Raw genomic sequence first — 22,398 nt, 5'->3', positions numbered from 1 at the left:
TGCTACAGGTTTCTAACAGCTGATTTCACATGTAAACAATGCAGCCATGTTTACTTGTAGGATTTCCAGACAAACACAGGAGCAAAAACAGCAAAAGTATCGCTGAAGACACAACCAGTTTGGTCATGACCGACAAATGAGCCATACAAAGTAATGGTCCACTCCAATTGGGCTTTGTTTGGGTGCAGCATGTGTTGTGTTGAAGAAAACCTACAAAGCACACTCATGGATGAAAAATTCTCTCCCTGATAATGTGATGTTTACTTCTCTGCATGCTCAGTACTTCAACACAGTAGGGAATTATTGCTGGTCTTTGTAGTGTGTAACAGTTGTCTGATTCCTTCTCTGTGCTTCATGTTGTTTTTATAGCTGTGGAAATGCTTTTCATGCTTCTGCCTTGAAAATATGGCACAATGCATGCTGGGATAGACTGAAATACATCCCAAAATATGTTAAGAAAAATCAATGAATGAAGAAAAGATGTCTCCTACGGTAAACAAACGAGCAGCTGGGAGCAGGCATGTGGGCGTTTGTAGCTCAGAACTTTGACCCGATGAACACGGCTGCGGTTCAGTGAATAAAGAAACAGACAGAACAAATGAGAGAGGAGGGGAGGTGCCAGGACGGCCCTCGTATGGCACATCCGTCATCCCCTTGTTAGCATCTTGGCATGCAAACACACACACACACACTCGTGCTGATCAGGCCAGACAGCTTGCTGAGGCAGATGGCCTCTTGGTGAGGAGCAGCGAGGAGCTCTGCAGAAAGGGTTGGCTTGATTTTTGAACCATGACCTCCACACGTCCCTCCCTCTGACTCCGGACAACACGTGCATGGAAAAAGGATGGATGGGGGATAAGATCAGTGTGTGTGTGTGTGAGTGTGTGTGGTGTGGGGGTAGAGTGGGTATTGTTGAGATGTGGAGAGAGGATTATGCATACAGTGCGTTGACTGTGTGTGGTCGGAGATTTCCTTTTTATATCTAACCATGGAAGATAGCCACAGGGGGGAGGAACTGTTTTACAATCAGTATAACACAAAGAGAAATGAACATGAATTGTTAAATACACATTAAGGGTACGTTTCTCTGCTTAATCCTGTTTTCTGATACAGGACTCTTATTGTTTTATTGCCATGAGAATCAGTTTTGTAGTCTCTCAATTAAAACATGACAAACAGACAATAAATGGATCATTCATTCAGGAATGAATTGGGACAAAGAGCTTATGAAAAAGCGCATAAAGACGACTTAAAGGGAAATTTTTGATGCTAAGCATGAATTTAACACCTACATCTCAGCTGGTTTTCCTGATTAAGAGGCTGAACAAAAAGATTATTTCTGATCCATGATATATCTAATACACATGCTTCACCTGCTTCCTTAAAGAGGGGTATTGTGCTTTTTTAGGCTCTATTTCTGTCCTTATGGTGCCTCCGTAGTAGATTTCCATGTTTTACATCTCAAACCAGTCCTATGTTTTCTCACACTGATGTTTTAGAAAACTCTTATGTCAGCCTCTGTGTGCAACTGCTGTCTCTTTAAGGCTCCCCACTCCAGAAACCCCCTTTCTTCTGATTGGCCAGCCTTCTAAAGGCTCAGAATCAGAAGATTCTAATGTTGATGACCTCATTATTCCAGCAAGTCTCATGTAGTCCCCCTTCTTTTATTCTTTTCTTTCTTTTTGTCTTTTTTTTTTTTTTTTAAAGAACATGCTATTTTAATTAGTTTACAGGCAGATTTAGGGATTTCTACAACATATAAATAAGTAGTGGTTTGAAATTCTTCATCCAGATGTTTAGTCCATCGTCCAGCATTGTCACTTTATGTCCATGTCCAAAATATGGGAAAGCATCATACCCCTCTTTAATGTCTGATTAAAGAGGGGGTATGTATAAAGAGTGTCTTAATTTCTGATGCCTTACCTACCTTCAACATTATCAGTGCTATCTATTGGTCTTTCGTAGGCAGATTTGCTTAAAGTACTCTTTGCTTTTTTGAGTTGTAACAACTCTTGATATGCCAAAGATGTTTTAAGTATTGTTAAAGGTGAGCCACTTCCTGTTGGTTTGCTTTTATTACCAGAAATCTCACAGTAAAGGCATTTTAACTGTCTCCTGGAGATGTCTTGTGTCTGCACTCCAAATCAAAGAGCAGCTTTTTGAGTCCAGTCCAAAGCAGAGTCCTACATTCAAAGGTCAGGATCAACATAGTGCTTCCAATTTAAAATCAAAAACAAAATATCTATTGAACATTTGACCCTTGTCCAGCAGTTGATTTACAATTTAAAGAGGAGTAGTTCTCTGAACGAAGCCTCTAAAATTAAATGTTTGTAGCTATTCTCATGCTAAAAATCACATTCATTGTTTTCAAAGTAGAATTTTAATACATCTCGGAGCTGAAATCTCGAATAATCCCGATATGACTCTGACCTTTGCTCCATGCAGCCAACCAGCTGATATTTATGATTCCTGCGAACAAAAGAGGAGATCTGCCAGCTTCATATCCCCTTCTGGCTCTGCATGCAAAGAAAGAGTGTGTGTGTGTGTGTGTGTGTGTGTGTGTGTGTGTGTGTGTGTGTGTGTGTGTGTGTGTGTGTGTGTGTGTGTGTGTGTGTGTGTGTGTGTGTGTGTGTGTGTGTGTGTGTGTTCAGGGATAGAGGAGCAGGTGGGGAATGTGGGCGTGGCGTCCATGGAGAAGATTCATCACTGCTGGTGTGTGTGTTTCCTTTGTCCTGTCTTTAACCAGTGACAAATGTACACACAAACGCTATCTCTCCAACACACACACACACACATACATATAGATGCACACACTCACACACACTGGAGATTATGTATCTGATTGGAATAGCTGCCTGATGACTAAGAAGGTGAATGGGAGTGTTCGGTGTCTGGTGTCTGTGTCTCTGCTCTACCATCTGGATTTCTGATCATCCTTCATGTCTCTTCTTCTTCTTCTGTCTCTGTGTCTTTGTCTGGTTTTACTGCAGCAGTATCGTATTAACACTGGATGATAAACTGTTCCAAAACACACCCAGGGCAACTCTTAAAACCAGAAAATATAAAATTAGCACTTTATGACACTTGCAAACAAAACTATATTCCAGTTTTATTGAATTGAAGAAAGATGCATACAAAACAGGCAGCTGCTGTAGCTTGCCAAAAACAAGCAAATCCCTTGGTCCAACCATTTTAAATTACATAATAAAATGAAAAAAGAGAGTCTTGTATATTATTATTACATGCAGCAGTAGCCAGAATCATAAGAACACCTAACAGATAACCCATTAGATGGGGTTCTTCTGTTTCATCTACTTTAATATTTGGTTTTTCTACCTTTTGCAGTAGTTACAGCAGCATATGTTTCTGGCGAATGTTTCCTGAAAGCTTTAATGTTATCCCATGAGTTCTGCAGCTCAAGTCAAAGACTCTCCTTTCGATTTTCAACAGATCTGTCCACTTTATTTTACCAACCCAGCCAGATTTGCTGGATGGGGTTGAGGCCCGGACTTGAGAAGGCCAGTTCAGTGTTTTTTTTTTTTTTTTTTTTTTTTTTTTTTTTTAATAAGACAAGTGACCAAGATTTCCTTATGATGGCTCTGTCCTATGGTATATAGAGTGTTAAAATTACTTTGTAGATAAACTTTCATTCACTTAATGGGAATTTTATTGGCCAATTCCAAAACAACTGAAACCTTTTTAGATATGTAGATAGTTGCTTTAATTTTGGCCCCCTCTGTATTTTCAGATCAACAAAATGGGAAGTTTAATGTGCTTCATGATTGTAAAACAGGATTATTTTGGGACTATAATGTGAACCAAATCTGATGTTTTCAAAGCTAAAATGCAGTTCAAGTATCCCCTTGAGGCTGGCTGCAGAATGACAGGCAACAACGTACACACCAAGCTAAAAAAAAAAAAAAAAAAAAAAAAAAAAAAAAAGTATAACCACCTGGTTTTTATGGCGTTAAAAATGTATTTACAGACTGATTCATAAAAGCTTAGGGTCAGAATCTTTCATTTGTCTATCAGCACACACCCTGCAGGGGTCAGTTTTTTCTAATTCAGTGGTTTATTTGTAGATGTTAAGGTCACAAGTTTGTCCAATAAGAGGCACAGCTCATGTGACTGACAGATTTGGCAACCTGTTGCTGTTAGTAAGGAGGGCCACCTCTTCAGTCAGCAATTTCAAAACAAGCGGCAACCTGTGATCTAGGAATATGAGACAATTCAGAAGTGCTAAAATCTGCCGTTCCTCGAGTGTCCACTAGAGGCTGGCTCCGAAAGTACCGGAAGTCTCATAAACACCAAGCCAAAAAAAGCCCTTTTCAAAGCAGAAATTAACCTATTTACAGCCTGGTTCAAAAGACGTCGCTAATTTTACTATCAGCACACACTGTACGGGGGGGGGATGTGATTTTTTTCTAACTCGGCAGTCAAGAGGATTTTAAGATCACAAGCTCACCCAATCAGAGGCACAGCTCAGGTCACATGACTGACGGGCACCCTATAGCTGTACGCAAAGCCTTTGCCACTTCCAATATGGATGCTATAGCTGATTTGCAGTAGACTCTGTCCATCTATACAGTCTATGTTCCGATATGGCCCTGGCTGATGATCGGATTCATCACCCCGTATCAGGAACAGACGGGTGACTTTGTGGAGACGTCGTCCATATGTAATAGTCTGTTTTCAACTGAGAGTTTATGACGCAAAAGTGGGTTCCAGACCTAAGTAAAAAACACAAGTGCTTTTATTTTAAAGGGATTTTTTAATGAAGTGGAATGTAATCCGTTAGTAAGCTTTCATAGTCGATGACGATGGTGTCCTGTAATACTTGTTGATGCTAATTGTGCTTAAAATGCAGCTAATTTAGAGTAAATGAATGTTTCCTTCTCTTGTATCGACACCTGCTGGTTGTTTTGGTTTATTATCAAAATTGTATTTTTTGTGAGTGTGTGTTGGCATACTGTGATATTCTTTGTAATTACCATCTTTTTGTTAAATAAATTCAAGAAAGTGAACTTTTTCCTCTGGTAAACTTGACGGGGGTTCCCGAAGCCAGACCATTTTAGAGCCACTGCTTTAAAATATACTGCTGTCAGGGGTTTGGTGATCTCTTCACTCAGTTCAGTATTACAAATATGAAAACTGAAGAAATAGTTGAAAATGTGTTTTTTTTTTGCCAAACTTTGTTGCATTTCAAGAGTTTAACTTTTATTTTACATTCTGGTCTCAAACCTCTGCAGAGACCGAGTCAGACTGCAGAATTCAAACGTCATAATTAGCTTTAGTCGTACTCAGCTCAGCTATACCTTATCTGTGTGAGCAGCTGCATGACCCAGATATACGTTCCTGCTTCACTTCCTTTTTGATATGCAAACCATCTGAACAGTACAACACAAACGAAAACCAACAAGCTTCAGCTTTTGGATCCTCCTCTCTGTTTTGTGCTGTTCATGGGGTCGTAGGTGTTAATGAGACTTCACCGGCTCATTTTTCATTATCTGGTGACAAGATGAGATAATTCAGTCAAAAGAAATTCAACACTGGATGTGAAACTCGTATCAGGTCGTGGTTTATTGGAGCTGCTCATGTTCTTTTTTATTTTTACATGTTTCATATCAGCTGGTGACAGAGTTTGGAAGCAGCTGCTGTGCATGATATAGAGAATATTTTAGATTATTAATATATGGTGTAACCCCTCAGGCTGGTTTTTAAACGTGAGGCAGAAAATTGGGGTGAAATGCTCTAAGAGCAGAGAGTAAATAAGGAAGAAAGAGCATCAAATGGATTAGTTTCAGTGCCATATTATAGAAATTGAGCTAAAAAATGACTTCATCAGAGATTTCAGTTGAAATTTTGAAAATTGACGCTCACTTTTCCTTCTTCTTTTGTGTTGCTGTGAGAAAAACAGAAACAAGTGAAAGTGTTTTCACACCACACATGGATTTCCTCGACTCTAATCTAGACTCTCATCTAGATTAAGTTAATCCCCATTATTAGGAACAATGCAGAGCCCGTCCCTATGAGAGACAGTCCCAGTGATTCAGCTCTGGGTCAGGATCAAATGTAATCTGAGCATCCAGAGAGAATGATGTGTTCTGCTGGGCTGAAGGATTACGTAACCAGCGTCTGAGGAAAAGCCTCGCTGGTTGTTCTGGTTGATCAGAGTTTGCCTCGCAGGGACTCTGTCCAGTGTTACAGCTCAATCACATAATGGGTTCAGGAGATAGCAGAGATTAGGTTGTACAGTGGGAATGTCACTAATACCTCACAGCTACTGTGCAGGTTTTGGATTCCTTGATTTCCTGAGGCATTTTCTGTCTCTTTTCTCTCCAAACGTAATTTCATTCTCTTGAAAGAAAAATGTCCTGAGAGTCATTGAGTGAGGTTTTTCTAACAAAGGGAGGTGTTTAAACAGTCATGAGTGGGTGATTTCTGGGAAAAATATTTGGTTAGATTAAGGCCATGTCCACAAGTACAAGTAGCCAGGGATTTCCAAACATGAATATTCCCCCTTGTTTGCTTTTTAAAAAAACTTTCATCCACATGCAGGGGGCAAATTTGCCAAGTGTGGCTTGAGACTTGCCAAACCCTTATTTGGCTGTGTTTTCCAGACGTAAACCCTGTGCCAGCTAATTAGAACGAGCCCCCGTCATTCAGCTGTGACATTTGAGAACTGAAAACTCTGTTAACCAGAAACCAGAGTTTTCCAAAATCTTCACTTTGGATTGTTTTTAGTGACGTAAAGTGTTGGTTTTGTGTGGATAACAGGCCTAAATGTATAAACACCAGGCTTTGTGTGGACATGGCCTAAAGATGCTTGGTTTAACTTCCCAATTTAGAAAACGACTCTGGAGCTTATCCAAAAGGAAGGGACCTAAGGTGACACTGGCGGCCCTTGAAATCTGATTTCCCACCCTAAAATTCACAACTACAATTTGCTGTCTGCCTTGTCAGAGATTGGACTGTCTTCATAACAAACCATTGTAGGTTTCCTTCTTTTTTAATTGTGATGTTGGACAAAAATCTTCTTCCTGTCCTTAGAGAATTGAGCAAAGATAATGTTGCCACGTTATTTTTTTCCTTATTAAAAATAATTTGAATAAAAACACATAAGACTGCATATGAGCAACATTCATATGAGCAGTCCAGACGAACATCTTGTTTAAAGCCAAAACTGAGTCAGAGTTGCTTGTAAAGAGTAAAATCGTTGGTCTAAGGGATGAAAAAATATTAGGGGTGCACCAATAACGGTTTTCTGGCTGATCACCAATCTTTAAAGGCCTGACCTGCCGATACCAATTTGGGCAGATACCGATTTTTATTTTTTAATTTTTATAGCTGACAGCATATACCTTCAATGTTCCAGTATTATTTTATTGAAAATTATTGAACAAAACGTGTAAAAAAATAAAATATTTATTTTTAACTTAAACAACCAATAAAGTGTCCTGAGTTTTTTCTACAGTTTTAGATGTAAGGATGGGCAAATCATTGATCCCCCAAAATTAAGGAAATTGGCACAGATCGATCGTGGCATGTCTAAAATATATATCTGTTTAATTTATTGTTTCAAGAAATTATTTCTACATTAAAAAATGTTAAAATCTGTGATTTTTGGACAGAATTTGAGTTTTCATTATGACAGCTGTTCCGTACTCAAAAGTGCACAAGTTAGGGCCTCTGTTGGACAACACTCAAAAAGTCTGAACACCCTCTTGAACAAACAGTGGGTCTGTACAAAAAGGTTTAATAATGAAGAAGTAAGTGGTAAAGCCTCTAATTAAAAAAAGACAAAATGTTCTGACTTAGTAGGTTTAAAGACCCATGTCTCCTCCCTCAACGTACGAAAATGTAACAGTCCTTTTCAAACTATGTTACCGTCACTGCTCACCTTCTTCCATGCGTCCTGTACATTGGTATTGCTGTCAGCCTATACATCCACCAGGGGGGGGCAGCCTAGAGTCAAAAGTGTATGACAACAGCAAACCCAAAAACGAGCATGACGACTGTGCATGAAATATTGGTAATGTACTTTTAACATTTAAGACAAAATTGGAAGCAGTGCTGTATGAGGCGGTAGTCGGTGAGGCAATTGATTGCGCCACGAAAGTTCAGCCTTTGTTATTTCTTCTCTGTGTCTCACAAAAGCTTTGTATCGGTTTAACAGCAACACTGCCCACACGGTTTCCAATGGTACTGCTCTGTTTGGTCCGTATCCGTAAGCTTCTTGGAAACGTGCATAAATATGGATGTTATATGTATGTTAAATGTATCTCTGTCCTCTGTGTCTCTGCAGTGCCAGCTGTCCCAGGCCCTGAACGGAGTTTCTGACAAAGCTAAAGATGCCAAGGAGTTCCTGGTTCAGCTCAAGAATCTGCTGCAGCAGATACAGGTAACTACACAGTGTTAACATTTCAGCACTTCAGCCTGTGTTCAATATTCATTTTCTATATTTCTTTATTTAACTTTTCATCCTTTTTGATAGCAGCAGTATATCCATCCAATAACACCAGCTTCACAGGAGAACTGCTGTATTGATTTAATACTGAAGAAACAGATTCATATCTGCCTCTACCTGCACTACGACTAATTGGTATTTGTTTTTGACAAGCTGGAGGATTATGCTGCAGCATCGTGACATCCTTCTACGCCTATGCTAAATATAAATTTAAATCCTCTTCAGTTTATCTGAAATATGTATTGTCACAGAGCTGGAAATAGAAACGTTTCAGTGCTCATGAAATGTGGACTGTTCAGAGACAGGGGTCAGCCATAGGGCAGCGGAGACACATGGTTGATCCTATAGGTTATTTTACATTAATGTACATTAGACTGCTATACACAATTTATGAGCTTAAACTATTTTTAGCATATTACAACAAATGCACAAGTAAAATACAAATAACATTATCACATGAACATCATCAATAGCACAGCACTTACTGTTAAAGTGCTACAGCATAAATAAACCACTTAAACTTTGCTACGATGAAACTTACAAACTGCAGTACTTGGAGTGTCCACTTGAGGCTGGCTCCAAAAGCCCAGAGAACCCCATTAACACACATGTGAAAATGTCCACTGGAGCAGCAAAACTAAGCACGTTGACTGTCTGTAGAAAATACAGTTATGGATTCAGTAGCTATTCAGGAGCTAAGATTTCTACACAGATATTCGAAACAGACTAAAATAATTTTTAGGGGTTTTGAATATTTAAAAGGATGGTTTACCCAAATTTAACAGTTGCACCGTTTTCAAAATAATTTGTTATTTGGGGTGAGAAAACATTTCTGGAGGTCCATCTGGTAATCTGCTTGCCTCAGCTCCACCTTTTTGCTTACAGACCAACTAATATGTTGAACCAGTATTGTATCCAATATGGCATCCATTCTCTGGGGCTTTCAAAAGATTCCATCTAGCAGTCCGGTTTAGATCAGTGTGGTTTGGTACAAGTTGGCTCGGTTAAGCCTGGTCCTGTTTGAGTTTCCAGGGCCAACCGTGCCCCCTCGTGGTAGGCGGCGTCTAAGCTGGATGCCCATAGCCACATCTGTTAAATAGTCTGACGTCATAGTAGTGCGACACAATGTGTACATCCAACAAAGAAGAAAAACATGACACAGTAAACAAAGAGCAACTATGGTAGACATCCAACAGTCCTTTGTGATTAGCATGTGGCTCTTTGATACAAAGCACAACTAAGCTGTGACTGTGTGCCACGAGGAGAAATAGCAGCCGCTGTCGCACGGTAAATGATGATTTGTTTGACCAATCAAGGGACTGCAGTGTTGTCGCTCCATCTGACAGAATCAGATCAGTTTAGTCTGGCACCCCTACAAAAGGGTCCCAAAAAGTGGGGCGGCTCATCTTGGTTATTTGGGGATCCGTCTTGGGTGCCGTGCCGAGACAAAACTGAACTGCTTGGTGGAAACGGGACTAAAAAGTGTATTTGGGTACCAATAGGTGGCATCTGAAAACAGTTTTTATGTTTTTTTTTCAGTCTAAGATGTGAGTTTTAAACTGCATGTAAAGATTAACAACATGACAGCTCCTTAAAAGTGAAGCCAAAGGTTTTAGAGCTCCCCTAGTGAATGAAAGCAGTATAAAGCAGGCGAAACTGAAAACTCAAAATTAATTTTGAATTTTTTTTCTTGAACATGCTTTCTGTAATCACGTTTCTTTTATGCAATTCATGTGGGAATATTCTTTGTCTTTACGAAAGTTGGTGTTTCAGAGTTACTTAATGCTGACAGCAAGGATTGACAGCTTGGTTGAAAAATTTCGCCCCTGCTCTAAGGGATGGGTACCTTTCACATTTGAAACAATCTGGTACTGATTCCTGTTACCCGGCAATTGGTATGGGTACTCAACGGTACCAATTTTCTGTACTTTTTGTGTTTTTGTGGTAAAAAATATCAATTTGTTTAATAATGACACATTTATTTTTGTAATTTAACATTTTTATTCTACAGTATATTACCTTGCAGTGTTGTGTTCATGTCCAGCATGGGAAATGGCCTACTCTTCCACTCCCTAACAGTCACAGAGATGCGTTGAGGTACCTAAACATAGTACCTTTAGATTTTACATGAATTGGTGCCCGATACTTTTGACAGAATTCGGTTGGTACCTATAAAACTACCTAATTTGGTGCCTGTCTCTACCTGCTCTATAAAAACATCAGAAGTATATTCAGGCTTCACTTTTGAACAATATGAGGATGTGGAGGCATGTCATCCATAGATAATTCTGAAAACCTGATCTACTTTTCAACTTTTATCCATATGAAATGCACAAGGGAAATTTTGACTTCTTGTTTCTACACAGAAAATGTGAAAGTGTGAAGTTACTCAACACAAGATCAAACAAGACAAACAAGTAGAAAATCTTGCTGCTGGAAAGACATTTTGTTTACTGGGTTGGAGGAAGAAGCAGGAACCTTCTGCAGTCTTCAAATCTCCACGTTCCAAAAAGATTTCCCTTCAAGACTCCTGAGTTTGACTATGGAGGAAAATCTGTCTCTGCAAGATTGTCTCTATACTTCCACCCATGTCTGATCAGTTACCTCTACATGCAGAGTCTTTTACATAATTTACATCAGCGCTGATGTTTTCTTGCACTGAATTTATTCTGCTTTGGGGAACCTGCTGCTAATGGGCTTTAAGCTCCAAATAAATCAGTTACAGAGACACTTTTGGACTCCTCACGCTGTGCAGCAGGAGGCAAATCCACTGAGTCACCAAACTAAAACAAACCAGATTAACCGAAAGGGTGTGTGTGCTTTCTCCTGCAGCCTCTGCCAGCCATTGGCACACACTTTAACACACGGTCTGCTCGGTCATATTTCGTCAGCCACGGCAGCACGAGCGAGCATTAAGAGTCTTAAACTCTGAGCACTTATTTGCTCAGTCTGGGGGCTGGAACAGCGGGGGGAGAGATGGACGGATAAAGAGAAAGAAAAGAGTGAGAGTCATCCTCTTATAGATTTGAACTGTGTCAGTCAGCTGGAGAAGCTTGATTGGAAATCAGTTTTATCTAAGACTTCATCATGTGAGCTCTGCAGGGATAAAAAAAAAAAAAAAAAATCTCCAGAGTGCGTCTCTGCTCAGAACAACAGCAGCAAGAAAGACCTTCAAAATAAAACAAAAACAGCTTATTATCCTTGCATGGGGATAATAACATTTCTGTTTCTTCTCCCGAGAGGTAAATACCGTGTTGTTCTGATAAAAACAGTCGTGTCTTTAAAGTGAGAGACCTTCATCGCCATGGTAACAGTTCTAACATGTGGTCAGAGATGCTGTTGACTGACCTTTGGAAAATAAAAAGAGCAGAATAGCATCACTGTTTATTTTATCGTGTTATAATTCCAACTACAGCCACAAGGCCTGTATGCAAAACTCCTATTTTGCAAAAGCTGACCCTAATGCACGTGGGGATTTAGTTGTGTTTTAATGTTACGGTGTGTAACGTCTTCGTTGGAGAGGGTGACTGTTGTGCAAACAGATGGTAAACATGATTAATATTTCTCTGCAGTCTATTAGAATAATTACCATGTTACTGTGTGTGCAGTGGGAACAAAAATAGAGCAAGATGTTGCTTGTAATTATCATTTCAGTGACAGAAACAACAAAAGCAAAGCAGCTCTCTGCAGCTAAAGAAGCCAAAAACATATCAGCAGATCTATTTTTAGCAAAGTGTTTATTTATTTTCCCCCTTTCCTGTGTGTGTGTGTGTGTGTGTGTGTGTGTGTGTGTGTGTGTGTGTGTGTGTGTGTGTGTGTGTGTGTGTGTGTGTGTGTGTGTGTGTGTGTGTTTTGCACCAGGAGAGCGGTGTGGAGTTCGAAGCCTGCCTCGTGGCCCAGTGCGACTCTCTGATCGAGGCGCTCACCAGACAGAAAGCCAAGCTGCTCACCAAAGTCACCAAGGAGAAGGAGTACAAGCAAAAGGTGGGACACTGGGACACAAACTGCATGACCTAAATGGAGGGGAAAAAAAGAAAAGGAGGAGAAAAAGTGTCACATTCATCATCAGGAAAACAGATAGAGCTGGTGAAGAGCGAATGCTTTATTTACAAAAGGCTTATGGTCAAAGAAGTCAGGGGTCAATCCATGGAAGGTAATCCAAAGCAGGCAAACAAGTCCAATATGGAGCAGGCAAGAATTAAAAAATCCCAAAGCAGGATAGGTTTAGAAGAAAAAAAAAAGGAAAAGTATGAAGAAATGCAGATAAGCTTGACACAGGGGGAAAAGACAGGCTGGCTGGTTACAATGACTTCCTGGTTGATGGCTGGATATCAGAGTTTGACTAGACGCCAAAGACACCCTTTAACCATAGAACATGATGTAAAAGTGATGCTTTCTGAAGGCTTGAAAAACATTTGTGAGCACAAATGAAAAGCAAATCCAAAGAAAATGTAAAAGTTTTAAATGATAGATAAAAACATATTACTTCCTGTTGACAGCAAGGGGCACTGTACTTTTACCTGTAACAGGCATAGAGATACATGAAACAAGTGTGTGCATTTTGGTCCTGATACAACATAATACATGAGAGCTACTGAGGTTTTCCTGATGCTGAAAAAAAATGGTCAACTTTGGCGGTATTTCATGGCCACACCCAGTGAGTTACAAAAACAATCTTTAATTAATTTTCATAGTGAATGTGCGTAGCTTAAACAAGCCAAGTTTGGAGTTGATACGATGAAAAACCCAGTACTAGTTCGTTCAAATACATACCCTATAAATCATCAAAATCTGATGTTTAAGTCCAAATCATGAACTTCCTGTTCTGAATTCACCATGGTGATAAGAGACTTTTTTGTAGGTCTGGGCATGATAGTTACACCTGCAAAATTTCAGAGCTCTAGCTCAAAGTAGCCAGAGAGGGGCGGCAGTTTTAGGCCACTAGGAGGCGCCATGGAGCATATTTTTTGCCTGACTGAATTTTGTAATTGGATGTGCAATTTGGGGTTAAAAAGGGGTAAGAATAATCCTTAAGGTTTTAAGAGGGCCTTCGCTCCGATTCTTGGTCTGGGGCCCTAATAATGACCTTTATTTAACCAGGAAGAGGCTTGTTGAGATTAAAAATCTCTTCTGAGAGTGTCCTTGCCACAGTTACTACAGACACAAGTACAAACATCACATTCAAAACAACAAGTACACAAAACATCTGCTCCAAAACATTCAAGATCCACTGAAAAGCGTCCACTGTTCACCAAGTTTCAAGTCTTTTAGTTGATTGTTCCAGCCAGAAGAGCAGCAAACTTGAAGGTTTTTACCCAAGTTTATTCCTGACCTTCAGAATATAAGAATTTAATATAAGATTTTGTGAACAAAGAAAAAAGTTTCTAAGTTTTTCTGTACAGCGGAGGTCAGGGGATACGGGGGAAGCAGATCTAAGATACATTTATAAATGAAAAAACACCAATGTTTTTGTCTGTGAGATGACAAGACCGATACACGCAGGGAGTATCTGGAGTGTGCAAGCTTTAAGCAGAGGAGTGCATGTATAAAACATCACTGTAGTCAATCACAGGCAGAAAAGTAGAAGCAAGTTTCTTTTTTACTTAAAAAAAAAAAAAAGGCAGGACCTGATTCTGAAAGACGAACCCAACTTTAGTTTCAACTTTTTTTATGAACTGCTGAATGTAAGGAGTAAAAATTAGAGTCGTCAGTTTTTTCAGTCAAGTCGTCAGTTTTCATTGTTCATTGTTATTATAAGACAAATTAGAAATGAGGGTATTGTAACATAACAATACAATGAATTTTTCAAGATTCTATAATTTAACCTTTTCCAAAAGGTTAGAAATAATCTGTTCATGCTTTTTTTAAAGCTAAAGATAACTGCACTTTCTGGGCAACACACAGGATTGTGGGTCAGGATTCCGTTAATATTGGCCGCTGTTTTTGATTCAGTCTTAGTGTTTTGATAAAAATACCTGTTAGTTTTAGTCACATTCTCATTCCTTTATGATCTTCATGGTTTTAGTTTACAAAACCTTAAAGCATGTTAGTCTAGTTTGTGTCAATATGAATTTTATCTTTAACCCTCTGGATCCCAAACCCGTTTGTCCTATTCAAACGCTGTAAAAAGTTGTGTTATCGTCAGATTCTCAAATACCCGACAGTCCCTGAATGTATCACATGTGACATCAGCAACATGCCGAAAACCAGCGGGGAAGAAACATTATTTTTGTTAGACTGCCGTCCATATATCGCTGATTCACACATCCTCTTTGAAAATTTGCAGAAAATAAACCATTTGCACTAGCTCAGACAAATAATTCTTCACTCTTTACTGCTTTAAACAAGCCCTGCATGATCAATATATGTCCTGTATTTAATTATAGGACTCATTTACGAAATAGTTCAGGGACTGGTATAGAAGTTGTACCAGATGTTTAAAAAAGCAACATTTTGGTCTATCATCACTTTTGCTTCTGTGTTATCTTCACATTTCCTTCTTGTCAACAAAATCAGATGATATTTTTGTCAGTTTTTTAAACCTTAGTGAAGAATTTAAGCGCAAAAGTAGCTTTGATGAGCATTTGTCGTCATGGTTTTAATTAAAGAAATCAAACTGGTGGGTCACAATCCCTAAAGAGTTTGTCGTGTCCCAGCCTCACTGCAAAATGCAATCAAGTTTAGTTGAACCCCCCCTCATTTGAAGGGGTTGCACTTGAACAACTCAAAGTCGTCCAGAGCGTGCAGACTAATACAAAAAGCCCCTCATGTGTCATGTTTAAGTTTGTTTTGCATCCGGAGGATAAGTGATTTCTTTCACTAAAGAAAGAATCTGATTAGACATCATTTTGAACCACTAAACCAGTGACTTCTATCCAACACTCCAGTTGTTGAACTTCCCTCACTAAATCCTCTGCCGGGGTTTTCCTAAGTCTCAGTGTATCACATGGACGCCTGCCCTGGCTCAACGTGCCCACCGACCGACTGACCGTCTGGCTGCTGCCGCTGGTGGTGGAGGAAGGTTGGACGGAAGCCTCTAAGGACAGATGTTGTCATTATCTGCAGGCTGGGGATTGAGTTTGAGCCAGAGGGCAAAGAGCTGAAGGCTGAAACAGAGCTAAAACTGGCTGCCCTGTGGACGACTGATGAGGAACTACAAAAACATTTTACCGTGCACAGAAATCAGGAAAGTGTTTCCTCTCCAGCTGCTTAAATTACAGGCTCCAGACAAAGGAACAGAAATGACTGAGGGCTGAAGTGATTGGGACCAAAAGTTCACAAATTTAGAAAACAATGGCAAAGATGTGGAGGTGGATTAAAGTGAGCATCATGGGTAATGTAGTACATTTCTGGTTTTTGCTTCACATAGTCCTCTGAAGAAGGGAATACCAGGGATACAGTCCTCACAAAGATATTGATTTACACACACACACACACACACACACACACACACACACACACACACACACACACACACACACACACACACACACACACACACACACACACACACACACACACACAGTAGTCTAAATCATAATCCAGCGGCTGATGGATTAATGTTAGCCCATAAAGACAAGTGTGTGTGCGTGTGTGTGTGTGTGTGTGTGTGTGTGTGTGTGTGTGTGTGTGTGTGTGTGTGTGTCTTTCTATGAATGAGATTATGATTCAGACATCCTCAGTTATTGGAGTTAGAAGCTAATGCCATGGCTTTTGTTGGATCAAACTTTTGGAGTCATTTAAGTACAACAAGAAAAAAAAAAATCAGAAAAAACTTCACTTTGACTTTTGTTTTATCTTATGTTTTCATCTTTTTTAATTATATATGGTAAAATGTTAAAAAATAAATAAATAAGTAAAATAAAGAGAAAAAATAATGAATGGGTAAACGAAGAGCTACAGACAAAAAAAAAAAAAATACCTGATGAATTTTTTAACAATTTCACAATTTATAAATCTGTTTCATTGTTTGGGATGTATGTTTGTTAATTTATTGCTGAATTATCAATTTTTAATCATTTTATGCAAATTTTGCACTCCTGTGACTCCATACAAAACTGCTTGTTTAAGGCTGTTGATTTGTAGCTGTAAAAAAAACAAAAAAAACAAAAAAAAAACAGCAGAAGAAAACTGTAACATTGTTAGTCAAACTGCATTTATAGAGACAAATGCAAAAAAAGGTCAGGTAAAACCATGATAAGCACTTCTTTTCCCTAAATCTCATTGGTTTTATCTCATTCTGTCAAATCTAATGCTGTACTGAAAGTGTCATGTCATGGTTTCTAATGCTACTCAAGGTCTAGTGTAAAGACCATGAAAAATCACCTGAAGTAGACAAATGTTCCCCTCACCTGACCTGAAACAGTTAACAGCGGAAGGAAGAGACAATGAGTCACATCAGCGGCATGTCTGGTATCTTAAATCGAGGCTTGCATTGACATGTTTATTCGTCCTCACCCCCAAATTCATTGTGAATGCATGAGGACCATATTGAAAGATTGTCTCTGGCCTGCAGGAGCGAGTGGGAGGAGAGCCGACTGCATGTCTTCGTGGGACGCAGCAGAATTGAAATAAATCTTGAGATTTACTCAGGCTTCACGCTTCACACTTCATGCTGTTTACACATGAGATAAGAGCTGCGCTTTGCCGAGATGAAGTGGAAAGATGGTTTTGTCTCTGTGAATAATTCAAGTGCCAGTGTGTGAGTGTAGCTATAGGTGAATACTGTCTTTCTGATGCTGATCCTCTGACACTGAGCTTCAAAAGTACTCCCCTCCTCCTTCTTCCTTTAGATCTGGATCTATAAAAATGATACACTATACAAAATGCAGATGAAATCTTATTGATGTCACCCTGTAGTTTCTTCCTTACAATGACAGATAGCTCACTTTAATTTCTTAGAGGTAGAGTCTCTCCACCCAGAAATGTCCTGATACAATCCAAAACATCAACATACAGGCAGAGGAGAGGGATCAAGGTAGACATGGACACTGACACACGTTTGGAAGCCCATAGGAGACGATTGAGCAGGATTATTCCTGTGAAAGTGGACATTTATTTTTTTGGACTCTACCCTTTGGTCCAAAGCGACGCACAACACAACCAAGAATTTAGAGAGAAGGGAAAACCTAGTTAGTGCGACAAAGTGCTACAAGTCATCTGGATGCAGGTGCTGCCATTAAGTGTAAGAGGACTGTTTTATTCATGCAGAATCTGTTAACACAATTAATCGCTGCAGCAATAAAGGTCAACCTTCAGCAACATTCAATAATCAGTGCTAAATATCCACTAAGAGCTGGGTCTGGGACTTTCTGACTCATTCTACCCCTGAGGAAAAAGAGGAGAAGGGTCAGATTAAGGCCACGTTTACACAACGGTTCATCTGAAAACACTAAAATGCAGTGAAAAAATGTAGCCAAAATGAGTGATTTTGCAGAGATTATGTCCTGCGCTGAAGCTCCCTTGCCGTGGCCCCCACTAAGTGCGGCTAAAATTGGTTGGATCTAAATAACTTCTGAAGGACTCCGAGCTGCACAATGTTTGTCTGAGTGAGTATATGAGCATGCACACACCTATAAATAAGGTCCAGGTGTCAAAAAACCGGAGTTGCCCTTTATCGTATCAACGGTACTGTTTTCCTGTTGTATGCACTCGCGCAAAGTGGAGTGTGACGTCAGTGTTTCCACTGAAAACGCCGGCTTACTGTTTACACGGCAGCGGTGTCGGCAGCGTTTCAGAAAGGTCTCACTCTGGAGGCTGTTTTCAAAAGTTTGTGTTTTAAGTCGGTTAAAACTCAGTTTTTGTAAGCGAGGCTGAAATGCAACAAAACATTTGCGTTTCACCCTAAAACTGTTGTCATGTAAATGGCCCCTAGGTGCCTTAGTGTTCTCAAAACAGATGAGTCTTCAGACATCTCTTAAAAGCAGAACTCTACAGATTGCGTAGAGTTAGGTAATTCATTCCACCATTTAGGCACAACAGAGGAGAAGAGTCTGGCTAGAGATTTGGAGCCAGGCTGGGCTTGGAGCATCAGGAGTAACTTTACTTTAGACCCTACCTTTAATCTGGAGGAATTATAAAAAAAAACAACCCTGTGCAATGCGTTCAGATACAGAAATTAGATGTTGAGACCAAAATTATTTTATGTGAGATTCTACCGTAAACACAGACAATATAATATAGTGAGAAATTGGAATCTCTTTGCTTTTGCAGCCAGCCTCAAGTGGACATTTGGTGAACTGCACTTTAAAAAAAAAATCTTTTTACATTTTCACTTTAGCTAATCCTATTTTACAGCAGAGGTATCTGCTTTATAAATGTTTCATGCAAAATTTTTAAAGGCTGGATTCTACATGTTCCTTATGGTAAAAGATTTATTGTCAAGAAGCACTGTGAGCAAAAAGAAAATATGTACCAAACACAAATTTCCTCACTCTTTGTGTGCTAACTTTTAGAAATGTTTACAAATAAGTACAAAGAAACTCTGAAAATACTTGAGATAAAACATTAAAAGCCCCACAAATATCTGAAATAATTTCTACAAACATGTATTCTGGAGGTTTTACAAACTAAATTTCACAGTTTTTAATTATTTTTCCCTTAATGCCATCATATGGACAATATGCCCCCTATTAACAGACATCACAAGCCTATGAAGGACAGGATAGGACACATATGCCTACACACTGCTTCAGTGGGTTGTTGTGATCCTCTTTACGCCCTTCATATTTTCATTTAAACAGCAGCTGACAGGTGAATAATTAACTTTGATCTCATTAACGAGGGGACTAATTAGTTGGACTCCATCTAATTAACTCTCTGATTCATTAGACTACCGTTTGGTTAACTGTGTAATTAATTCCCTCTCAAACTGACCACAGATAGAAGACCTTTCCAGTTAAATCTTGTGCAACTTTTTTGTCATGCAGATAAAAATACAAGTAATGGACTTTTGACGTTTCTCAGCTGTGCTTTCATCAGATCATTTCCCATGTTGGACAGGGTTGTACACAAAAAGCTAATCGTGCAGTGACAGTTCGCTGAGTTTCAATTAGCCTTGAGCCCAAGGTTGTGACAGCCATCCAAAATCTCATTTCACCCCTTTCTCCAAACTCCTCCAGGAGAAAGCATACGTCATGTCTGATGTTTGCACATGAGACGTTCAAAGACGGAGAAAAAAGTCACATTGATCTTTCTGCTCTTTTCATGTTCCCATCTCTTTGTTGCATCACTTTGTGAAGCGGCGCTGCTGGAGCCTATAGGAGATTGTCACAGAAATATATATGTGCCATTTTTTGATACTGGCACATTTTTCCCCCTGTCTGTTTTGGCTCACGTGGTGTTTTTCAAACAGTTGTAGTCACCTGATCCACAGCCAAAAAAACACACCTGCTCCCATTTCCCTACGTTCTCTCTTAGGCTGCCATCCAATGCAGAAAAACAGTAAAAAACTGCAGTTCTTCCTGTGCTGTGATGGAAATGTCAGCAGCTCAGGGAGAGCTTTAAAGAATTATACAAAGAGACTCAGAAAGATGTGCACACAGTCTTTGAAAATGCTCTTTCTTGCAATGCTCTTCAGTGCTTCTCATCTCTGATACAGAAGAAATGCTTTAAATGTTACTGTAGTTTGCTGCTCCCTGTACAATACTTCATTTCCACACAGATTAGTGTACAGCTTCAGTGCAGTAGATACCGTACTACCCTAATATTGTCAATGTACAGCAGGTTACTTGTGAATATTCTGCCAGTAAATGATGTAACATTTAAAGAAACACAGCAAAATACTGACACCTTTAACCCTCTAGAGCCCGGCATAGTGCCATTGAACAACTGGCATACAAAAGGTTATTTCTAAATTCTGTTTTTCAGCTTCCCTCTCAGGTTTGACCGGGTTGTTTGAAGGCACGTCAAAGTCCCCATGACAACACCACACCAGCCAATGAAGTTAAGCAGTGGGAAGAGAAATCTGTGTTTTTCTCTGCTGAAAATTATTTATTGGATTTATTGTGTACCATACCATACCATACCAGCTTTATTTATAGAGCACTTTTAAAAAAAACAACCACAGCTGCAGACAAAGTGCTGTACAGGTAGATCAAAATGAAATAAAACAGATAAATAAAAAAGGTCAAATAAAAGAAAAACATTGCAAAAACAATAAAAGCAAATAAAAAGCAAGTAAAAAGGAATAAAAGAAAATAAAAGAGAATAAGACCAGGCAAAGAAACTAAGTCTCGCTGGGGTTAAAAGCCAAAGAATAAAAATGGGTTTTAAGACATGTTTTAAAAGTGGACAGTGAAGGGGCCTCTCTAATGTGCAGGGGAAGGGGACGTGTAGTAATGGGGGACAATGGAGCTAGATTGGCAAAAAGAAAAAGGATAAAAGAGCAGAAGAAAGCTGAACAGGAGAGTAAAAGAGCACAAACTAAAGGTAAAAACAAACAACGGTCTGTTGAAACTTGAGAGTCTTACAGTAAAATGAAGAGTAAGGTTACATTAGCTCTGCTTGGTAGATGACTGGCAGGACATAACCAGGATTCCCTAACATTTCAATCAAGTTACTGGCGCAAATGACATGGGCCTGTATGCACGTTTAGCCATTAAACAAAAAGGACCATTAGTTCTAACGTTCTGTTATGGAACAGCCCGTTTAGCTGCACATTACTTCATATGTTCTTATTGTGCCTTCAACATGTCTCACAGTGCTGTTTCATTCCACTAATGTGTTCAATCCAGTCAGCGTAGTAAAACGTAACAACGAAAACAATACCACCTGGCCCCTGGTTGTTCACATGGCTTCTCACACTAAAAACACATTTTTCTCATATTCATATTTGTGAGGGATACAGCCAAGACATTTCTGTAGTTAAAGTATGTGTACAGTTTTAATTTTTTAGGGTTTATTGCACTTTTTAGCAATTCATTTAGTTTCTCTGGACTCAAGTTTAAACATTTTAGTATTGTTTGAGATATAATGGTCGTACTGATTAGACACACACCGATCAATTGGTGCCGATTTCCTTAATCCTGGGTGGTTGGTGATCAGAGATCGGTGACCGGCCTATCCTACATGTGAAACTGATCTTATATACCTCCAGGAAGGTCTGGCAGCCAGCCGTTGTTTCTTTTTGCTCTGAGACCTAAAACTTAGGACACTTTATTGGTTGTTTAAGTTTAAACACAAAAATGTATTGTTTCACAGGTATTTATCAATGGTTGCTGTCAGTTATAAAAAATGAAAAAATAAAAATCGATATCGTCCCAAATCGTACAGGCAGGTCAGCCTTTTTAAAGATCGGTGATCGGCCACAAAATTGTGATTAGTGCACCCCCAGTATTGATGAATAGCAAAAGATTTATGCAAATAATGACACTGCAGAACGTAACAATGTAAAGATACGCTCTGGCAGACCTGGTATGATAGGTCATAAAGGATTGAAGGGACACAGCAAAATACTGTAAATTCAACTACAATACTTCACTGTACCTTGCTGGCAGCAGCTTTCCCAGTAGCTTATTGTAATTTAACAGTAAACATTTTACAGTGTATGCTTAAGAGGATAAGAAAGAAAGCACAGAGACTCTTTCTTAACATATTCAATATTTAAACAGCTCATGTCAAGGCTGCCACTGAAATACGTCTGGATCAAGTCCCTCAGAGTCTTCCTAAGCAGAAGAGATGAGCAGGAAAGTGGTGTAATCCAGTGTAGCTGCCAGTCAAACCTCCTGATCCTGTAATCTTTATGCTATTTTAAGTGTTTGTCAAATATCAGCACACAAAACGGCCTCAAACATCTGTGTGTTCCTTTGTCTTCCTTTTCTCCAGCTGGTAATGACCTGGTTTGTTTACCACCATAGCCCCTCCCACGTATAACCACATCATTTACTAAGCAGTTTGCATAGTTTGAGCCCTTTTCATTTGTCTGCATTCAG

At 39.3% G+C, this 22,398-nt stretch overlaps 1 protein-coding gene across 4 annotated transcripts in view; it reads left to right on the top strand.

The window, feature by feature from the left end:
* Positions 1-22,398, top strand: part of trim67 (tripartite motif containing 67) — a 79,531-nt gene that overhangs the window by 30,781 nt on the left and 26,352 nt on the right. For 3 of the 4 annotated variants that reach the window (XM_074685250.1, XM_074685248.1, XM_074685246.1), the window contains exons 2-3: positions 8,306-8,401; positions 12,329-12,451. In XM_074685250.1, the coding sequence (XP_074541351.1) occupies positions 8,306-8,401; positions 12,329-12,451 (219 nt within the window). The remainder of the gene's footprint in view (positions 1-8,305; positions 8,402-12,328; positions 12,452-22,398) is intronic. The other variant, XM_074685247.1, reaches the window with a different exon arrangement.

Source organism: Halichoeres trimaculatus, unplaced genomic scaffold (assembly GCF_033239565.1).
Source record: "Halichoeres trimaculatus isolate MK-OKI-2021-1 unplaced genomic scaffold, fHalTri1.1 fHalTri1_scaffold_13, whole genome shotgun sequence".
NCBI classification, from domain to species: domain Eukaryota; kingdom Metazoa; phylum Chordata; class Actinopteri; order Labriformes; family Labridae; genus Halichoeres; species Halichoeres trimaculatus.
This window is presented reverse-complemented; position numbering and strand designations above follow the sequence as displayed.